At 44.8% G+C, this 14,732-nt stretch overlaps 1 protein-coding gene across 4 annotated transcripts in view; it reads left to right on the top strand.

Annotated features, from left to right (window-relative positions):
- NUP62CL (nucleoporin 62 C-terminal like) overlaps positions 1–14,732 on the top strand; it is a 74,764-nt gene that overhangs the window by 21,212 nt on the left and 38,820 nt on the right. For all 4 annotated transcript variants that reach the window (XM_033945590.1, XM_033945588.1, XM_033945589.1 and 1 more), the window contains exon 5: positions 12,621–12,746. In XM_033945590.1, coding sequence (XP_033801481.1) covers positions 12,621–12,746 — 126 coding nt within the window. The remainder of the gene's footprint in view (positions 1–12,620; positions 12,747–14,732) is intronic.

The raw sequence follows: 14,732 nt of genomic DNA, 5'->3' as shown, positions 1-14,732 counted from the left end.
GATATCTCGAACGGCAGCATTAGCCATAGCGGCCAGGCACCCAGCATAGTTGAGAACATCGGATCTTAGACAGTCTCTTTGTCGAAAAGGTGCAAGCATTCCTTGGAACTATCCCAACAGTTTAGACGTCCTTCCTCTTCTTTCTCCAATCAAAGGGCGTTCCACCAGCAGTTTTTCAGCAATACTATCCTTGACGCAGATTTGCTCCGTATAACCATCCAGTCCTTCAAAGATCGCAGTCTTATCCTTACATCCCAAAACAGCATACGAGAGACCGGAAGCAGTCATCTACACCTCAGTTTCCTGTGCTTAAGCCTAATCCCAGCTTTTGACCATCTGCCAGTTAGGGGAGTGGCTAACACACTTCTTTTCGCCTTGGCAGGCCATCACAACAGACCAAAGAGAGAGTTTCCCCAGGGATACTTCCTTAATTTCCTTCCTGACTCCATACCTCCCTAACCTCCACCCCCTTCTATGGTTCCATACCATTACATTCTGCAACTTGCAGCAGAGGTCTCCCTTCTACTGCACAGCAATGCCATCAAGGAGGTTCTACATACTCAGGCAAATCAGGGATTTTATTCCAAGTTCTTTCGCATTCTCAAGAAGACACAAGGTCTTCGTCTCATTCTCGACTTCAGACCACTCAGTGCCTGCCTGAATAAAGAAAAGTTCAGGATGATTTCTCGTCCAGCAATTCTTCCCTTGCTGAAGCAATACAATTGGTTAGCTGCCCTAGACATCAAGGATGTGTATACTCACGTTTCAGTTCATCCTTACCACTGGCATTTCTTTCGTTTCACATTCCCAGTCAACATTTTCAAGACAAAGTTATGCCCTTTGGGTCTTTCATCAGTACCGAGAGTTTTCACAAAGTGCCTGGCTGTAGTAGCAGCGCATCTGCAAAAACAACACCACATGGCATTTCTTTACCTAAACGATTGGCTCGTAGTAGCTCATTTCAAAAGCCAGTTACTACTCTCCATTCAAACCACGATTCAAACCCTACAGTCTCTGGGATTCATCATCAACTTCCAAAAGTCCCATCTCACTCCAACTTGCTCCCTCACTTTCATTGGAGCTCTTCTGGAGACAGATATGTCAAAGGCCTATCTTCCTTAGGACAGACATCAGTTTATCATCACTCTGGCAGATCACTTCAGGCGATCTTCAGCCTTACCAGCTTGCACCATTCTTACGCCTCTTGGGTCACATGGCATCCTTGATATCTCTAGTGCCAAATGCAAGACTCCACATGAGACCTTTACAGTGGCACATAAAGTTACACTGGAATCAACACATCATTCCTTTCATTGCTGGAGACAAAACTGACAAACTCAGGGGTGGGGCTCTAGGTGTAGGGACTCCTGCACATGCCCAGTAAGCTCAAAAGCTTACCTAGCTAGGGGAGAGCACAGGCTCATTCAGAGGACTTCACCAACAAGTGTATTCCCCTGCTGTCTACGGAGAACACCTGTTACAGGTAAGCAACTTTGTTTTCTCAGCTACCACAGCAGCCATCTGGCTGAGAGGTATTACACATGATTGTTTCTGGAATCTGGCACAAGTTTGCCTGTAACTGACAGTAGGTGTTGCTGTTGCACAATGTGTGGGATTCTACCTTCCCCTTTCACCTACAGGGTTTATGAATGCTGCTTCTGCAGAATACCTATTCCAGCTAGCCCTAGGAGCATATGAGGACAGGTCATAGAGGTTAGGGCTCTTCAGCTTGGAGAAGAGAGATATATTTAGAGGTCTATAAAATCATAAATAAGGTGGAAAGGGTAAACGCAAAAATGATTGGCTACTCTTTTTCTTTTTTTCAAATTCTTTATTCATTTTTCCATCTTACATCAAGAACACAATACAACATCATTATCCCAGGAAAGCAGGCAGGTATTCTCACAAGTGGGTGATGTCATCTGACGGAGCCCCGATGCGGATGCCTCATAAGCAGACCTGCTTGAAGAAACTCAAAGTCTTGAGTCGCCTGCACCGCGCATGCCAGGGCGCGTCTCCTCAGTTCTTACTTTTCCGCGGAGCCAAGAATTCCGTCTTTGACTCTCTGCGTGAAGTAATTCCACTTGTGCCTTCTCTACGACCGCGGTTTTGTGTTATTTTGTCACGAATCGCTGTTTTTTCTTTATTCTATTCTTTTTAAAAAAATGTATATATATTTTCTTCCATTTGTTCGACCGGGCAGGCCTCACGGCAGCTCTTTTTCGGCCTATGCCCCGGCCTGCAACCGGTTTTAAAAAGTGTTCCAAGTGCCAGCGTGCGATTTCCCTCACGGACCCTCATCGACGCTGTCTTGGGCCTCAACATCTCCCGAAATCGTGCCGGCCTTGCTCAGCACTTAAGTCTCGTGCTTTTAAGCGTCGTTGTATCCTGTGGGAGCAGCTTTTCAGCATAGAGTCTTCGATGGAACTCTCGTCTTCGAAGGGTGCCTCGCCCTCGACTTCATCCGAAGCTCTTCCGGCTTCCACAGCTCCCACTCCGAGCCTCATCAAACCTGCCTTGTTTGTACCGGCTCTGTCTTCGACGCCTGCTGCGATGCCTTCCTCTGTCTCTTCAGGTCAGATAAGGCAGCAGCCCATTCCCACGGTGGTGCTTAAAGTGTCTAAGGCTTCTAAGTCCAAGCACTCTCACACTGCCTCAAGGGAACATGAGGCCCGTGCAGGTGGTCCCGTTGGAGATGCGGATCCATCCTTGCCGGCTTCGTTCCAGACCTTGTTGGAGAAGCAGTTCATTCAGCTCTTTACTACCATGGGGCCGAAGCTTCTCTCACAAATCCAGCTGGGCATATCGTGGTCTCCCGCGAGGTCGAGCCGCCTCCTATGTCTCAGTCTCATGCACACTCTTTGCAGGGAGCAGAGTCTTTGCGAGTGTCTGGTCTGGCAACTAGGCACGGACAGCAAGGAGCAGATTCTTTGCCAGTGCCTCAACGGGAACCCTCACACTCGAAACAAGGAGCAGAGTCTTTGCGAGTGCATTGAGGTTCCTCTTCTCAGCCTCCACTGCTTCGCTTCACAGCCTCCAGCCCTATCCATTCTCTAGGGGCTTTGACTGAGGCGCGTTCTCCTCGATCCTTGAGGCCTGCTTCAAGGCACAGCTCGCATCACAGATCGAGGCATTCATCGAAGCATTCATCCAGGCATGCATCGCCACACCGCAAGCAGCCTTTTCTTCAGCTGTCGCCACCTCCTCCATTGAGCCTTCCGCTTCCGGACCTCGAGGACCCGGTGGCTTCCATTTCTTTGTCCAGGTCTCCATCTTCGCTGGGCCATGCGGCCTCGACGTCCTCAACTCCTTCTCGAGGCACGGCTTTAGTGGATCAACTTTCCTTTTCATCTTTTCTTCGTCAGATGGCAGTTGACTTGGATATTCAATTGGATACTGGCTCAAAGTTCTCCAAGGAATATCTCGAAACCATGCATCTCCCTCAACCTCCAGCTGAATCTCTCAGGCTTCCGCTCCATAAGCTTTTGGATCAAACCTTTGTCCGCTGTCTGGAAACTCCTTATGCCATTCCAGCTGTTCCAGGCAAATTAGACCATATGTATAAGACTGTCCATCATAAGGGCTTTGACAATACTTAATTGTCTCATCAATCCCTTCTCGTTGAATCTTCTTTGAAAAGATCTCATCCTTCCTAGGTGTATGCTATGGTCCCTCCAGGAAGGGAAGGTAAAACGATGGACAGATTTGGTCGTCGCATCTACCAGAATTCAATGATGACTTCGAAAGTCCTCAACTATAATTTTAATTTCATCACATATTTTGAGTTCTTTCTTTCCATTCTTCCAAAGTTTATGCCTTATCTGGATTCTCGTATGCACTTTGAGTTCCAAGAAGTCATTTCTTCATTATCTCAACTCCGTCTGCATCTTCTCCAGTCATCCTATGATGCTTTCGAGTTGACTGCTCGAGCAACTGCTTGCTCTGTGGCCATGCGACATCTTGCTTGGCTGCGTATTATCGACATGGATCCTAACCTGCAGGATCGGCTGGCTAATGTTCCTTGTGTAGGCAATGACCTCTTTGAGTCCATCGAGGCAGCCATCAAGAAACTATCTGATCATGAAAAGTCTTTAGCATTTATTCTCAGACCGAAGCCGAAGCCGGCTCCTCCTCGACTTGCACGCCCTCCTCAAATCTATCAGCGGCGTTTTCCACCAAAGCAGGCTTCTGCTACTCGTCAGCCTGTCAAGAGGCAGCATCCACAGAAGCAACAGAAGCCTCAGCCATCTGCTGTACCTAAGGCTCCTCAGCCTTTTTGACTGCCTAGAACAGTGCATAATCTCCGTCGTTCTGCCCTTTCCCGTTTTTCCCCCTATCGGAGGTCATTTCTACCACTTTTATCACCGGTGGACGACGGTTACTACCGACCTCTGGGTCCTTTCCATCATCAGGGAGGGATACTCTCTTCAATTCCATCAAGTTCCTCTGGAACATCCTCCAAGAGAGTATCCTTTTAATCCCTCCCAGACTGCCCTTCTTCAAGAGGCTCAAGCTCTGCTCCAGCTTCGAGCTATCGAGCCAGTTCCTCTGGCTCAACAGTACTCCCGGTACTTTCTTGTTCCGAAGAAGACGGGCGATCTGCGACCTATTTTGGATCTCAGGGTGCTCAACAAATTTCTAGTCAAAGAAAAATTTTGCATGTTGACCCTGACATCTCTTTATCCCCTCCTTGAGCAGAACAACTGGTTATGCTCTTTGGATCTCAAGGAGACCTACACACACATTCCCATCCATCCGGCCTCCCATCAGTACCTCAGATTTCGGGTGGGAAATCTGCATTTTCAATACCGAGTACTCCCTTTCGGCCTGGCCTCGTCACCCAGAGTCTTCACTAAGTGCCTGGTAGTGGTGGCCGCAGCGCTCAGGAACCATGGTCTTCAAGTATTTCCATACCTCGACAACTGGCTCATCAAAGATTCCACGTCTCAAGGACTATCTAGTTCCTGCAAAGCCTGGGATTTGAAATCAACTTTTCCAAATCCCATCTATAGCCTTCTCAGACTCTTCCTTTCATCAGAGCTGTTCTGGACACAGTCCAACTCAGAGCGTTTCTTCTTCAACAACGTCTGGAAGCTCTTCTCCATCTTTGTCAGTCAGTCTCCTCTTGCCCATCCATCTCGGCGAGACACATGATGGTTCTTCTGGGTCACATGGCTTCCACAGTACATGTGACTCCTTTTGCCAGACTTCACCTCAGATACCTCAATGCAGGTTTCCAACCCTCTGACTAGACACATCCAGGTCACTCCTGCTCTGACACAGTCTCTTCGCTGGTGGATGCTCTCTTCCAATCTATCCAGAGGCTTACTTTTTCACACACACCCCCCCCCATCAGAAAGTTCTCACGACAGATTCTTCAACTTACGCTTAGGGGGCTCATCTAGATGGTCTCCGTACTCAAGGCTTTTGGACCAGTACAAATCGTCAGTGTCATATCAATCTGCTGGAACTTAGGGCGATTTTCAATGCTCTCAATGCTTTTCAGCATCTTCTCCACGACCGTGTAGTCCTCATTCGAACGGACAATCAGGTCGCCATGTATTATGTCAACAAACAAGGAGGCACAGGATCTGCCTCCCTCTGTCAGGAAGCTCTGAAAGTTTGGGATTGGGCAATTCGCCACAACACCTTCCTCAAAGCTGTCTACATTCAGGGGGCAGACAATGCCTTAGCGGACAACTTGAGTCGTCTTCTCCAGCCTCACGAATGGACTCTCCATTCTACGCCCCTTCATCACATTTTCTCTCAGTGGGGAACGCCTCAGATAGACCTCTTTGCAGCCCCCCACAACTACAAACTGCCTCAGTTCTGCTCCAGGATGTACACTCCTCATCACCTCGAGGCAGATGCTTTTCTTCTGGACTGGACAAATCTCTTTCTATATGCGTTTCCTCTATTTCCTCTCATTCAAAAGACGCTGGTCAAGCTGAAGACCGACCATGCCACCATGATTCTGGTTGCTCCTCGGTGGCCCAGACAACCATGGTACTCCCTTCTACTTCAACTCAGCAGCAGGGAGCCATACCTTCTACCAGTTTTTCCCTCTCTGCTTACACAGCATCAGGGATCTCTGCTTCATCCCTACTTGCAGTCTCTCCACCTGACAGCTTGGTTCCTCTCAACATTGCTCCTCTCCAGTTTTCTCAATCTGTAAGGGATGTTTTGGAAGCTTCACGGAAGCCTACTACTAGACAATGCTATCACTAAAAATGGACTAGATTTTCTACTTGGTGTTTTTCTCATTATAAGGAGCCTCAACATTCCTCCTTATCTTCAGTTTTGAACTATCTTTTGCACCTTTCTCATTCTGGCCTCAAGTCTACATCGATACGAGTCCATCTTAGTGCAATTGCTGCTTTCCATCAGCCTATTGAAGGGAAACCCCTCTCTGCTCATCCTGTGGTTTCCAGATTCATGAAAGGACTTTTCAATATCAAACCTCCTCTCAAACCGCCTCCTGTGGTTTGGGACCTCAATATTGTTCTTCCTCAGCTGATGAAACCTCCATTTGAACCAATTGACAAGGCTCATCTGAAGTATCTCACTTGGAAAGTGGTGTTTCTCATTGGCCTCACTTCTGCTCGACGAGTCAGTGAGCTCCAAGCGTTGGTTGCGGATCCACCTTTTACAGTGTTCCATCATGACAAGGTGGTTCTTCGCACTCATCCGAAATCCTTCCTAAAGTGGTCTCGGAATTTCACCTCAACCAATTCATTGTTCTTCCAGTGTTTTTTCCAAAGCCTCATTCTCATCCTGGAGAAGTTGCTCTTCATACTCTGGACTGTAAACGTGCTTTGGCTTTCTATTTGGAGCCATACTTTGTGTGGCTTGTGAGGCGTCTGCATCGGGGCTCCGTCAGATGATGTCACCCACTTGTGAGAATAGCTGCCTGTTGTCCCTGGATAACAACTGTTACGGTAAGTAACTGTGCTTTTAAACCTTGTAAACATCACTTGAATTTCTTCTAACATCATCTTAAAAACATAAATTTATACCCTCCCCACCCACCCTTCCCACATATATTTTAATCAAAAATATCATATAAATATTATATTCTTATATATTGATCAAACCTATAATATAACTTTATACCCTCCCCCCTTTGATAAGTGTACTTTCAGTGGATAATGGCGTCTAATCATTGCAATAATTTGTCAATGGCTCCCATATCTTTTTAAAATTATTATAGTTCCCTCTTTGTATGGCAATTGTTCTTTCCATTTTGTAAATGTGGCACAACGAATTCCACCAGAAGGTATAGTTAAGTTTACTGTAATTTTTCCAATTACTGGTAATATGTTGTATGGCGACTCCTGTCATGATCAATAAAAGTTTATTATTGCTTGATGAAATTTGACTTTTTGTTCTCATTGACATACCGAACATTATTGTATCATATGATAATGCTACTATTTTTCAAAAATTAGAGTCTAGGGGACACATTGTAGAGAGTAGTACGTTTAAAAATGAGTGAGAGAATATTTTCGCCTAACATATAGTTATGCTCTGGAACTGCCACATGAGGTGGTAAAAGCAGTTAGCATGTCTGAATTTAGAAAAGGTTTGTATAGATTCCTGGAGGGAAAACTTATAAACAAAATAAACCTGGAGAAAGCTTATCTTGTGAATAAGGAGCAACTTAACTTTCTGGGATCCTGCCAAGTATTGGTGACCTGGATAAGCAACTGTTGGAAACAGGATACTGGGCTTGATGAACCTTTGTTCTAGCCCAGTATGGCAGTTCTTAAATTAACATATTTTAAGCCAAGGGAATTAAACCCAAGTCTCTGATCTGGCAACATAACGCTGCCACCAAACCTTTCAGTTGTGACTTCCTGATTTTTCTTTAAGAACAAATAGATTTGGCAAATATTCAGCATCTAAAGACTCTGGATTTGCATCTCTGTACTTATAGCCTGGGGTATTAACATTTAAGCTCACCCTTCTCTCAGTATTTAAGAAGAAATCAGTAAAGTGATTACCCTGGCAGATTTCCATAATTGTGGTTTAGTGCACATTAAAAATTCCCTTTGCTTTTCAAACAAATAATTCTGTATGGGACTAAGTGAAGGAGCTACTTTTCTAGATCTGTTTCTTGATGAGCCTTGGCAGAAGTTAGAGCAGACATGGGTAAACTATGGCCCACAGGCCATATCCGGTCTATTTAGTGTTTTAAACCGGCACGCCGTGGCAATGCTTACTTTCCCCCCTCCCTCCCTTCCATGAAGCCAATGCAACCCATGGAGCTCCAGGATTCTGAAGCTGTCACGTACTGGGCCCTGAGCTATCTGTTAGGGGATGGGGGAGTTCCTGTTGCTCAGCGTTTCCCTTTCCTGGCTATCGGCCGCAGCTGACGTTGCGTGAGGAAGGGGGCGATGAGGCCAAGGTTGGGCTTTATGCCCAGCACCGCTGTTTGCTAGACCCTGGAACCAGCCTAGAGCTGCAGTTGAGGGCCCTGGAGCTGTGGAGCGCGAAGGACCCGCTGACCATCTCCATGGATTATCCTTGTCTGGCCGAGACCAGCGACACGTTACTGGTGTTGGAGGGGCCCAAGTTGGAGGCAGAGAGCCTGAAGAACACCAGCTGCTCTGAGGAGGATCTTAACAGCCCGGAGCCACTGGGGGGAGCCCGACCGCAGCTGCCTGAGCAACTGCAGCCCAGTGCCTAATGCCAGACCATGACCGATAGGGATGTGGAGCGAAGGTTGTGCAGGGACATGCCAAATAGTGTGGGTGCTGGGTGCTGCAGCAGGAAAGGTTCCCTGAAGATCCGCCCCACCCGCACAAAAAGCTGCAACAGGTCTGGCGATGTCTCAGATCGGAGGGTGGCTGGAGGCTTGGCAGCCTGATTGATGTATCCGGGTCCCGCGATCAGGGGCAGGAAGTATGAAGGGTGCTGGAGGGAGGGGTGGAGGAGAGGAACCGACGCCGAAGGGAAATTAGGAAGAGAGAGTGGGGAGATGACGCTGCTGAAGGGAAATGAAGAGAGAGTGGGGGAGAGGACGCTGCTAAAGGGAAATGGGGAAGAGAGAGTGGGGGAGAGGATGCTGCTAAAGGCACATGGGGAAGAGAGAGTGGGGGAGAAGACGCTGATGAAGGGAGAGGGGGGGAGGTTCTACTGAAGGGAAATGGGGAAGAGAGAGTGGAGGAGAAGACGCTGCTGAACGGGAGTGGGGGAGAAGGCGCTGCTGTAGGGGGGAGGGGAAGGAGGTTGGTGAGCTGAAGAATTTGTAATGAATTTTAGGAGTTTTAATTTTTGAGGTATCAAGTTTCATGTTTAATCTTTGATATACTGTTTATCAAAAACATATCTAAACGGTTTACAATTATCAGAGTATTGTTAAAAAAATAAAAATAAAATAAAAACTTTAAGTAAAAAAGTGGGGGGGATGACAAAACAAATAGACTTACTGGAATAAAAAGGAGAAACGGGAAATAGTAAGAATTTAAATACAATGTCAAAAATAAAATACGAAAAGGGAGGGGAAAAACGAGATGGCAATAACACACTAGGGACTCGTTTTACTAAGCTGCAATAGCGCTTTTAGCGCACACTTAGCACGCGCAGAATTGCCACATGCGCTAGACGCTAACACCAGCATTGAGCTGGCGTTAGTTCTAGCTGCGTAGCGTGGATTTAGCGCGCGCTAAAATCCCTATCGCAGCTTAGTAAAAGGAGCCCTAGATTAGGTGTCACTTCGAAAGAAGCGTTTTAATTCGGTACTGCAAATTTCGAGGATGCTGTTTTGAGCTCGAGAATAGAAATGAACTGAAAAAGCGTCTTTGAACAGGAATGTTTTTTTAAATTACATTTGAATTTTTCAAGAGATGTTTCTTGTCTGAGATCTGATGGTAGGTTGTTCCATAGCATGGGAGCAGTGACTGAAAAAATGGTTTTATGGGTAGAATCAAGAAATAGTTCACGAATGGGAGGAACAGAGAATAGGTTTTGGGTAGTGGAGCGCAGATTCCGTGAAGGGGTATACGGAATAAGTAGTCTATCAATGAATGCTGGTGAATTGGACTGCTTGGTTTTAAATGTTAGAAGTATTTTATAAGTGATGCAGTGAGGAATGGGTAACTGGCTTACCTGGAACCAGAACCTGGTCATCAGCATACAGCATGCAAGAGCTGCTGTGCGCTGTCCAGCAAACAAGTGCTAAGGAGCAGCCAAGCTGGAAGGAAGACGGATACGCGCTTGCAGGGGACACTGATCCGGCTTTGGCAGAGGCTGGATGGCCCTAAACAAGTAAGGGAGAGAAGCTAGACAGCCCTGAACAAGTAAGGGAGAAAAGGGGGGGGAGGAGCATGTTGGGACATGGGAGGGGCTTGAATTTGGGACAAAGGTTGGAAGGCAGGGATGAGGAACACTAACTTGGGATACAGAAGGAAGGGAGGAGGCATGAACTTGGGACACAAGGGAGGGGATAGAAAGGGAGAATTGTTGGGGATGAGTGTGTAAGTGAGAGGGAAAGATGGTGCACATGGGGAAAGGAAGAAAGAGGAAAGTTGTTGGGCATAGAGAGAGAGAGGGAGTGAGGAAGAGATACATGGGGAAGAGAAGGATGAGAGGGAGAAATGTTGGATATGGTGGTGGAGAGGGACAGATTGAAGGGGATGCATGTTGGACATAGTGATGGAGGGAGAGGTGTGGCATGGTGTTGGAGAGGGTTGATAGAAGGAGAAATGGGCAATGGTGAAAATTGATCTGGGGGATGAGAGAGGAAGAAAGGTTGGACTCATGGAGGGACAGAGAGAGATGTTGGTTGGGGAATGGAATGAGGTCTGGAGGAGAGGAAGCATGCAGGAGGCAGAAGAAAGAAATATTGGATGCACAGTCAGAACGAAGTGCAACCAGAGACTCATGAAATCACTGTTTGTTGGTGGGGGTAGGGGGTAGGGATTGCAGAATGAATGGGTGAATTTGGGGGTTGTTGGAAAGAAGTTTTAGGGGAACAATCAGCTGAAGAAATTTTTAGAGGGGAAGGACTAGCTGAAGGGGGATTCGCAGAAAGGAAATGCCTCTGAGGGAATGGGGGAAGGAGAGGTATAGAAAAGATGCTGCAGAGGAGACAGCTGATGGAAGAGGAGACAGGATGATGTTTCCCTTTGCCTTCCTTCCTGCCTTCATTCACCAACATTGTTTTCAATCATTAATCTGAGAGAACTCCCACTCACTCTTTGAGAGAATATTCCCTCCCAGCAGATTCCAGTGGGCATGCTTCTGTGCCTTTTGGTCCATCTTTGTAGTTGTGGCCCTTCTGAAAAATTTGATGACCGTCTTTTTTCTGAAAAACTAATTTTTCATTTACATTTATATTTTTGAGGTGAGTGATTATTAATTGAAAAGAAATGACACCCCCCCCTTTTTTTTTTGTTGTTCCAAGTGCTTCTGTGGTGGCTAAGCAGTATCAATTCTGAAGTGTATTCTCTAACAAAAAAAAAGTTGTTTCAGTACAAAGTAAATTCATGTATTGTAGGTTATCACTGATCATTAAATCAGCTGTGTGGGTTGGACATAAACCACCTTGTGCTGATTAATGTTCATATGCCTGCTTGTGTGTATTGAAAATCACTACATCTCACAACTAGTCAGATTAAAGCTCTCATTTAAACAGCTGAGCAATTTTTCATTATTTTGATTAATGAAAGAAGATAATGAATTATTCCTTTAACTTCAGTCTTTTCATTTTTAATCTGCTGAAGATTAGAATTAAGTGGTCACAGAGTATTTGGGAACATAAGCACAGTGTCTCTTAATTTCTGTTCTGCTCTCTTCAAGCAGATGAACAGAGGTTTTGGCTGAATGGCTTAATAAATTAATATGCAATGTTGTCTACTATTCTTACAATAGAAAGAGACTGTAGAGGAGTTATCCTAGTCAGAGCAGTTTATAAAATGGATTTCCTCACCTACACTGATAACTGACTGCTAGATGCACCTTCATATGTATAATAATAGTCATTACTGATTTTCCTTATGGTTGGTACTTTTTTTGCATACTCCCAGTTCTCAAAGTCTTGGGGAGTCTGATGGGCTGAAGCATTAGAATTCAAACTTAATGTATTTCAGGGCTCTGCTATCATATGTTGTTTTTTTCCCCCCCTATCTTTCCCTTTAACCTTTAGCATATTTTAGATATGATGCATTTGACTCCGTCTCTGGCAGTATTCAAATCCAGACTCAAAGCCCACTTCTTTGAAGATACTTTCAATTCCAAACTCCAAGCCACCTTTTAAGCACTAATATCTGTCTTATTATTCCCTCTGTAATTCCCCCACCTGAGCACAGTGTCTTGATACACCTTCTTGTCCAGTTTCTCTGTCTTGACTAGATTGTAAGCTCTTTTGAGCAGGGACTGTCTCTTCTGTGTTTTGATGTACAGTGCTATGTATGTCTAATAGCGCTATAGAAATAATTAGTAGTAGTAGCACTTGAAAATCTCAAAGCTATCACTGTGAGTACCCTAAGGGCCATGTATATTAGTCATTTCTGGACTTGAATGCATGATCTAGCAGGTTTAAATCTATAAATATGACTCTTAATATGTTTAAGTATGAAATTAACATAAAAATAACTTTTGTTAATCTGTTTTTTAAGGACTGGGATTTGGAATGCTGTCATCGTCTGCAACAGTGGCTACTACTGCAACCCCTGCCTCCATAGGAACTGTACCAGCCAGCACTGTTCAGGGGCCAGGTTTACAATTTGGAGCCAAACTGACAGGTATAATGTGAAATGTTTAGGAAAAAACAAGATCTATTAAGGGAAATATCCTAAAATTATTTCTGTTACATAAACATATGAGTCTGTACTCAAGGTGAACATCCTTTGGTTGCAATCTGTTGCAGAAGGAGTCTGTACTCAAGGTGAACATCCTCTGGTTGCAAACTGTTGCAGAAGGATGTCAAACACATTTTTCAGCTCCTCCTCCATCAGTGAAGTATACTGCCCTCTTCAGTTTTTCCTTCTGAATTTAAAAAAAAAATTCATTAAAAGAAAACTGTTAGGGGTATCCATGTGTGACAGTTTTCTCACCCTTAGGACATTTCTATTCAGTTTACTAGGTAAATATCTTTTTGGTTAGGTAACCCTGTGGTTTAGGCTTAGAATTCAAACTCATAGGGGTTCCAATCTGAAGGGACCATTGTGACCAGGCACTGTGATGATAGTTCACTAAACCCTAGGATGACAGAAGGAAGATAACCATTACTGAACAACCCTTTCCTGATTGCCTAGGAGAAATGATTTCAATCCTCCTGCCTTTCAAAAGACATGTTGCCCCCGTTTGTTCTCTGGGATGGAAACTGTACAAAAATGAGGGGGAAAATGGAGGATGAAAAACTTCTTTAGAAGTCTTTCCATGTTTAATAACTGCTTATTAAATTGAATTTTTAAAGCAGAGAACCTTTTTTTTTCAATATGGAGACAGTATTTTCAGAAATAAGATGTTAATTGTCAAATCATCTCTTTCATTCAACCTTCATTGTTTCTCCAGCTACTTTACTGTATTCAGATCACATATCATGTTGGCATTCATTCAGGCTGGGACTAGTACTTTAGTTTTCTGTATCTAGTGCAAATAAATATGCTTTGTTGACATTAACTGATGAATCATGGGAGAGATCTGGACAGGAGAAATGATTCAATTCTGATATTTTTGAATTTGTCCTTTGTCTTTGACACCATTGATCATAATTTCCATTTTTACTTTTTCTTTTTGGTGTCAGAAGCAAGGTCAAATATAGGTTGTTATCTTTTGAGCTAGATATCAACAGGTTTCTTTAAATAACAAGGTACTGGAATGTACCAAAGTACACATGATAAGTGATATTAGACAGCATTAATGATGTATCTTTTGGAAAAGAAATTATTAAAATCTCCAGATAAATGACACAAGTATTGTATTACTGAGTTTTATATACGATTTGAATATTTGCACTTGTATTATCACAGGCAAGGTCCAGTGACTAAGAAAGCAGTCATTTTATATATTCACCTGATGAAATACTACCAAAGTTGTAAAAGATTTTCCTCTCCAGGCCAGTCCAGAACCAATGGGTTGTGCTTTTCAACCAGCAGATGGAGATTGAGACCAATTGGAAACTGCCCTGTAAAAGGCATTGGGCAGCCCAAGCTCACCAGTATCTTTGTCTTCAGCAGAGCGTGCCAGGCATATTGTGAAGTACTGGGGTGGATAGCTCCTAGGCCAATTGGAGAATGAGTGACCTGTTGAGCATGGAAGGAAGGAAGTAATCCAAGATCCAGTGGAGCCACCAGGAACACACTAGGGTCCATCTCCTGGCTTTCTCAGCTGGCTAGCTATCTACTCAGAGTTCCCTTCCTCCTTCCCCTCTCCCCCTTACTCGTTTAAAAGATGAGAGAGATTAAAAATAGCATAGATGAAAGGTAGAGGCTATAAAGACATTCTGCTGAGGATGCAATAAGTGATGGTTAGAGCTGGGCCTGTGGGGGTGGGGGGCAGCAGCATAGTTTAGGGAGCTTGGGCAGCAACCAGCATATTGTGAACTTAGTGTGCTGGGAACAGCATTGGGGTATGAGGTTGGTGTGGCTGGGTAACAGTTTGGCAGCATGTAAGACATTGTTGTTGTTTTTTTCCTGCATGACATTGAATGGAGGCCTCATTTGGATTTCCCCAATGCGGCAGCCATGTAGGCAGCTCATGACAGTGCAATTCTGCTATGGTGGTAC

Source organism: Geotrypetes seraphini, chromosome 5, assembly GCF_902459505.1.
Source record: "Geotrypetes seraphini chromosome 5, aGeoSer1.1, whole genome shotgun sequence".
NCBI classification, from domain to species: Eukaryota; Metazoa; Chordata; class Amphibia; order Gymnophiona; family Dermophiidae; genus Geotrypetes; species Geotrypetes seraphini.
Note: the sequence above shows the minus strand (reverse complement) of the source record. Positions and strands in the feature narration are given on the sequence as shown.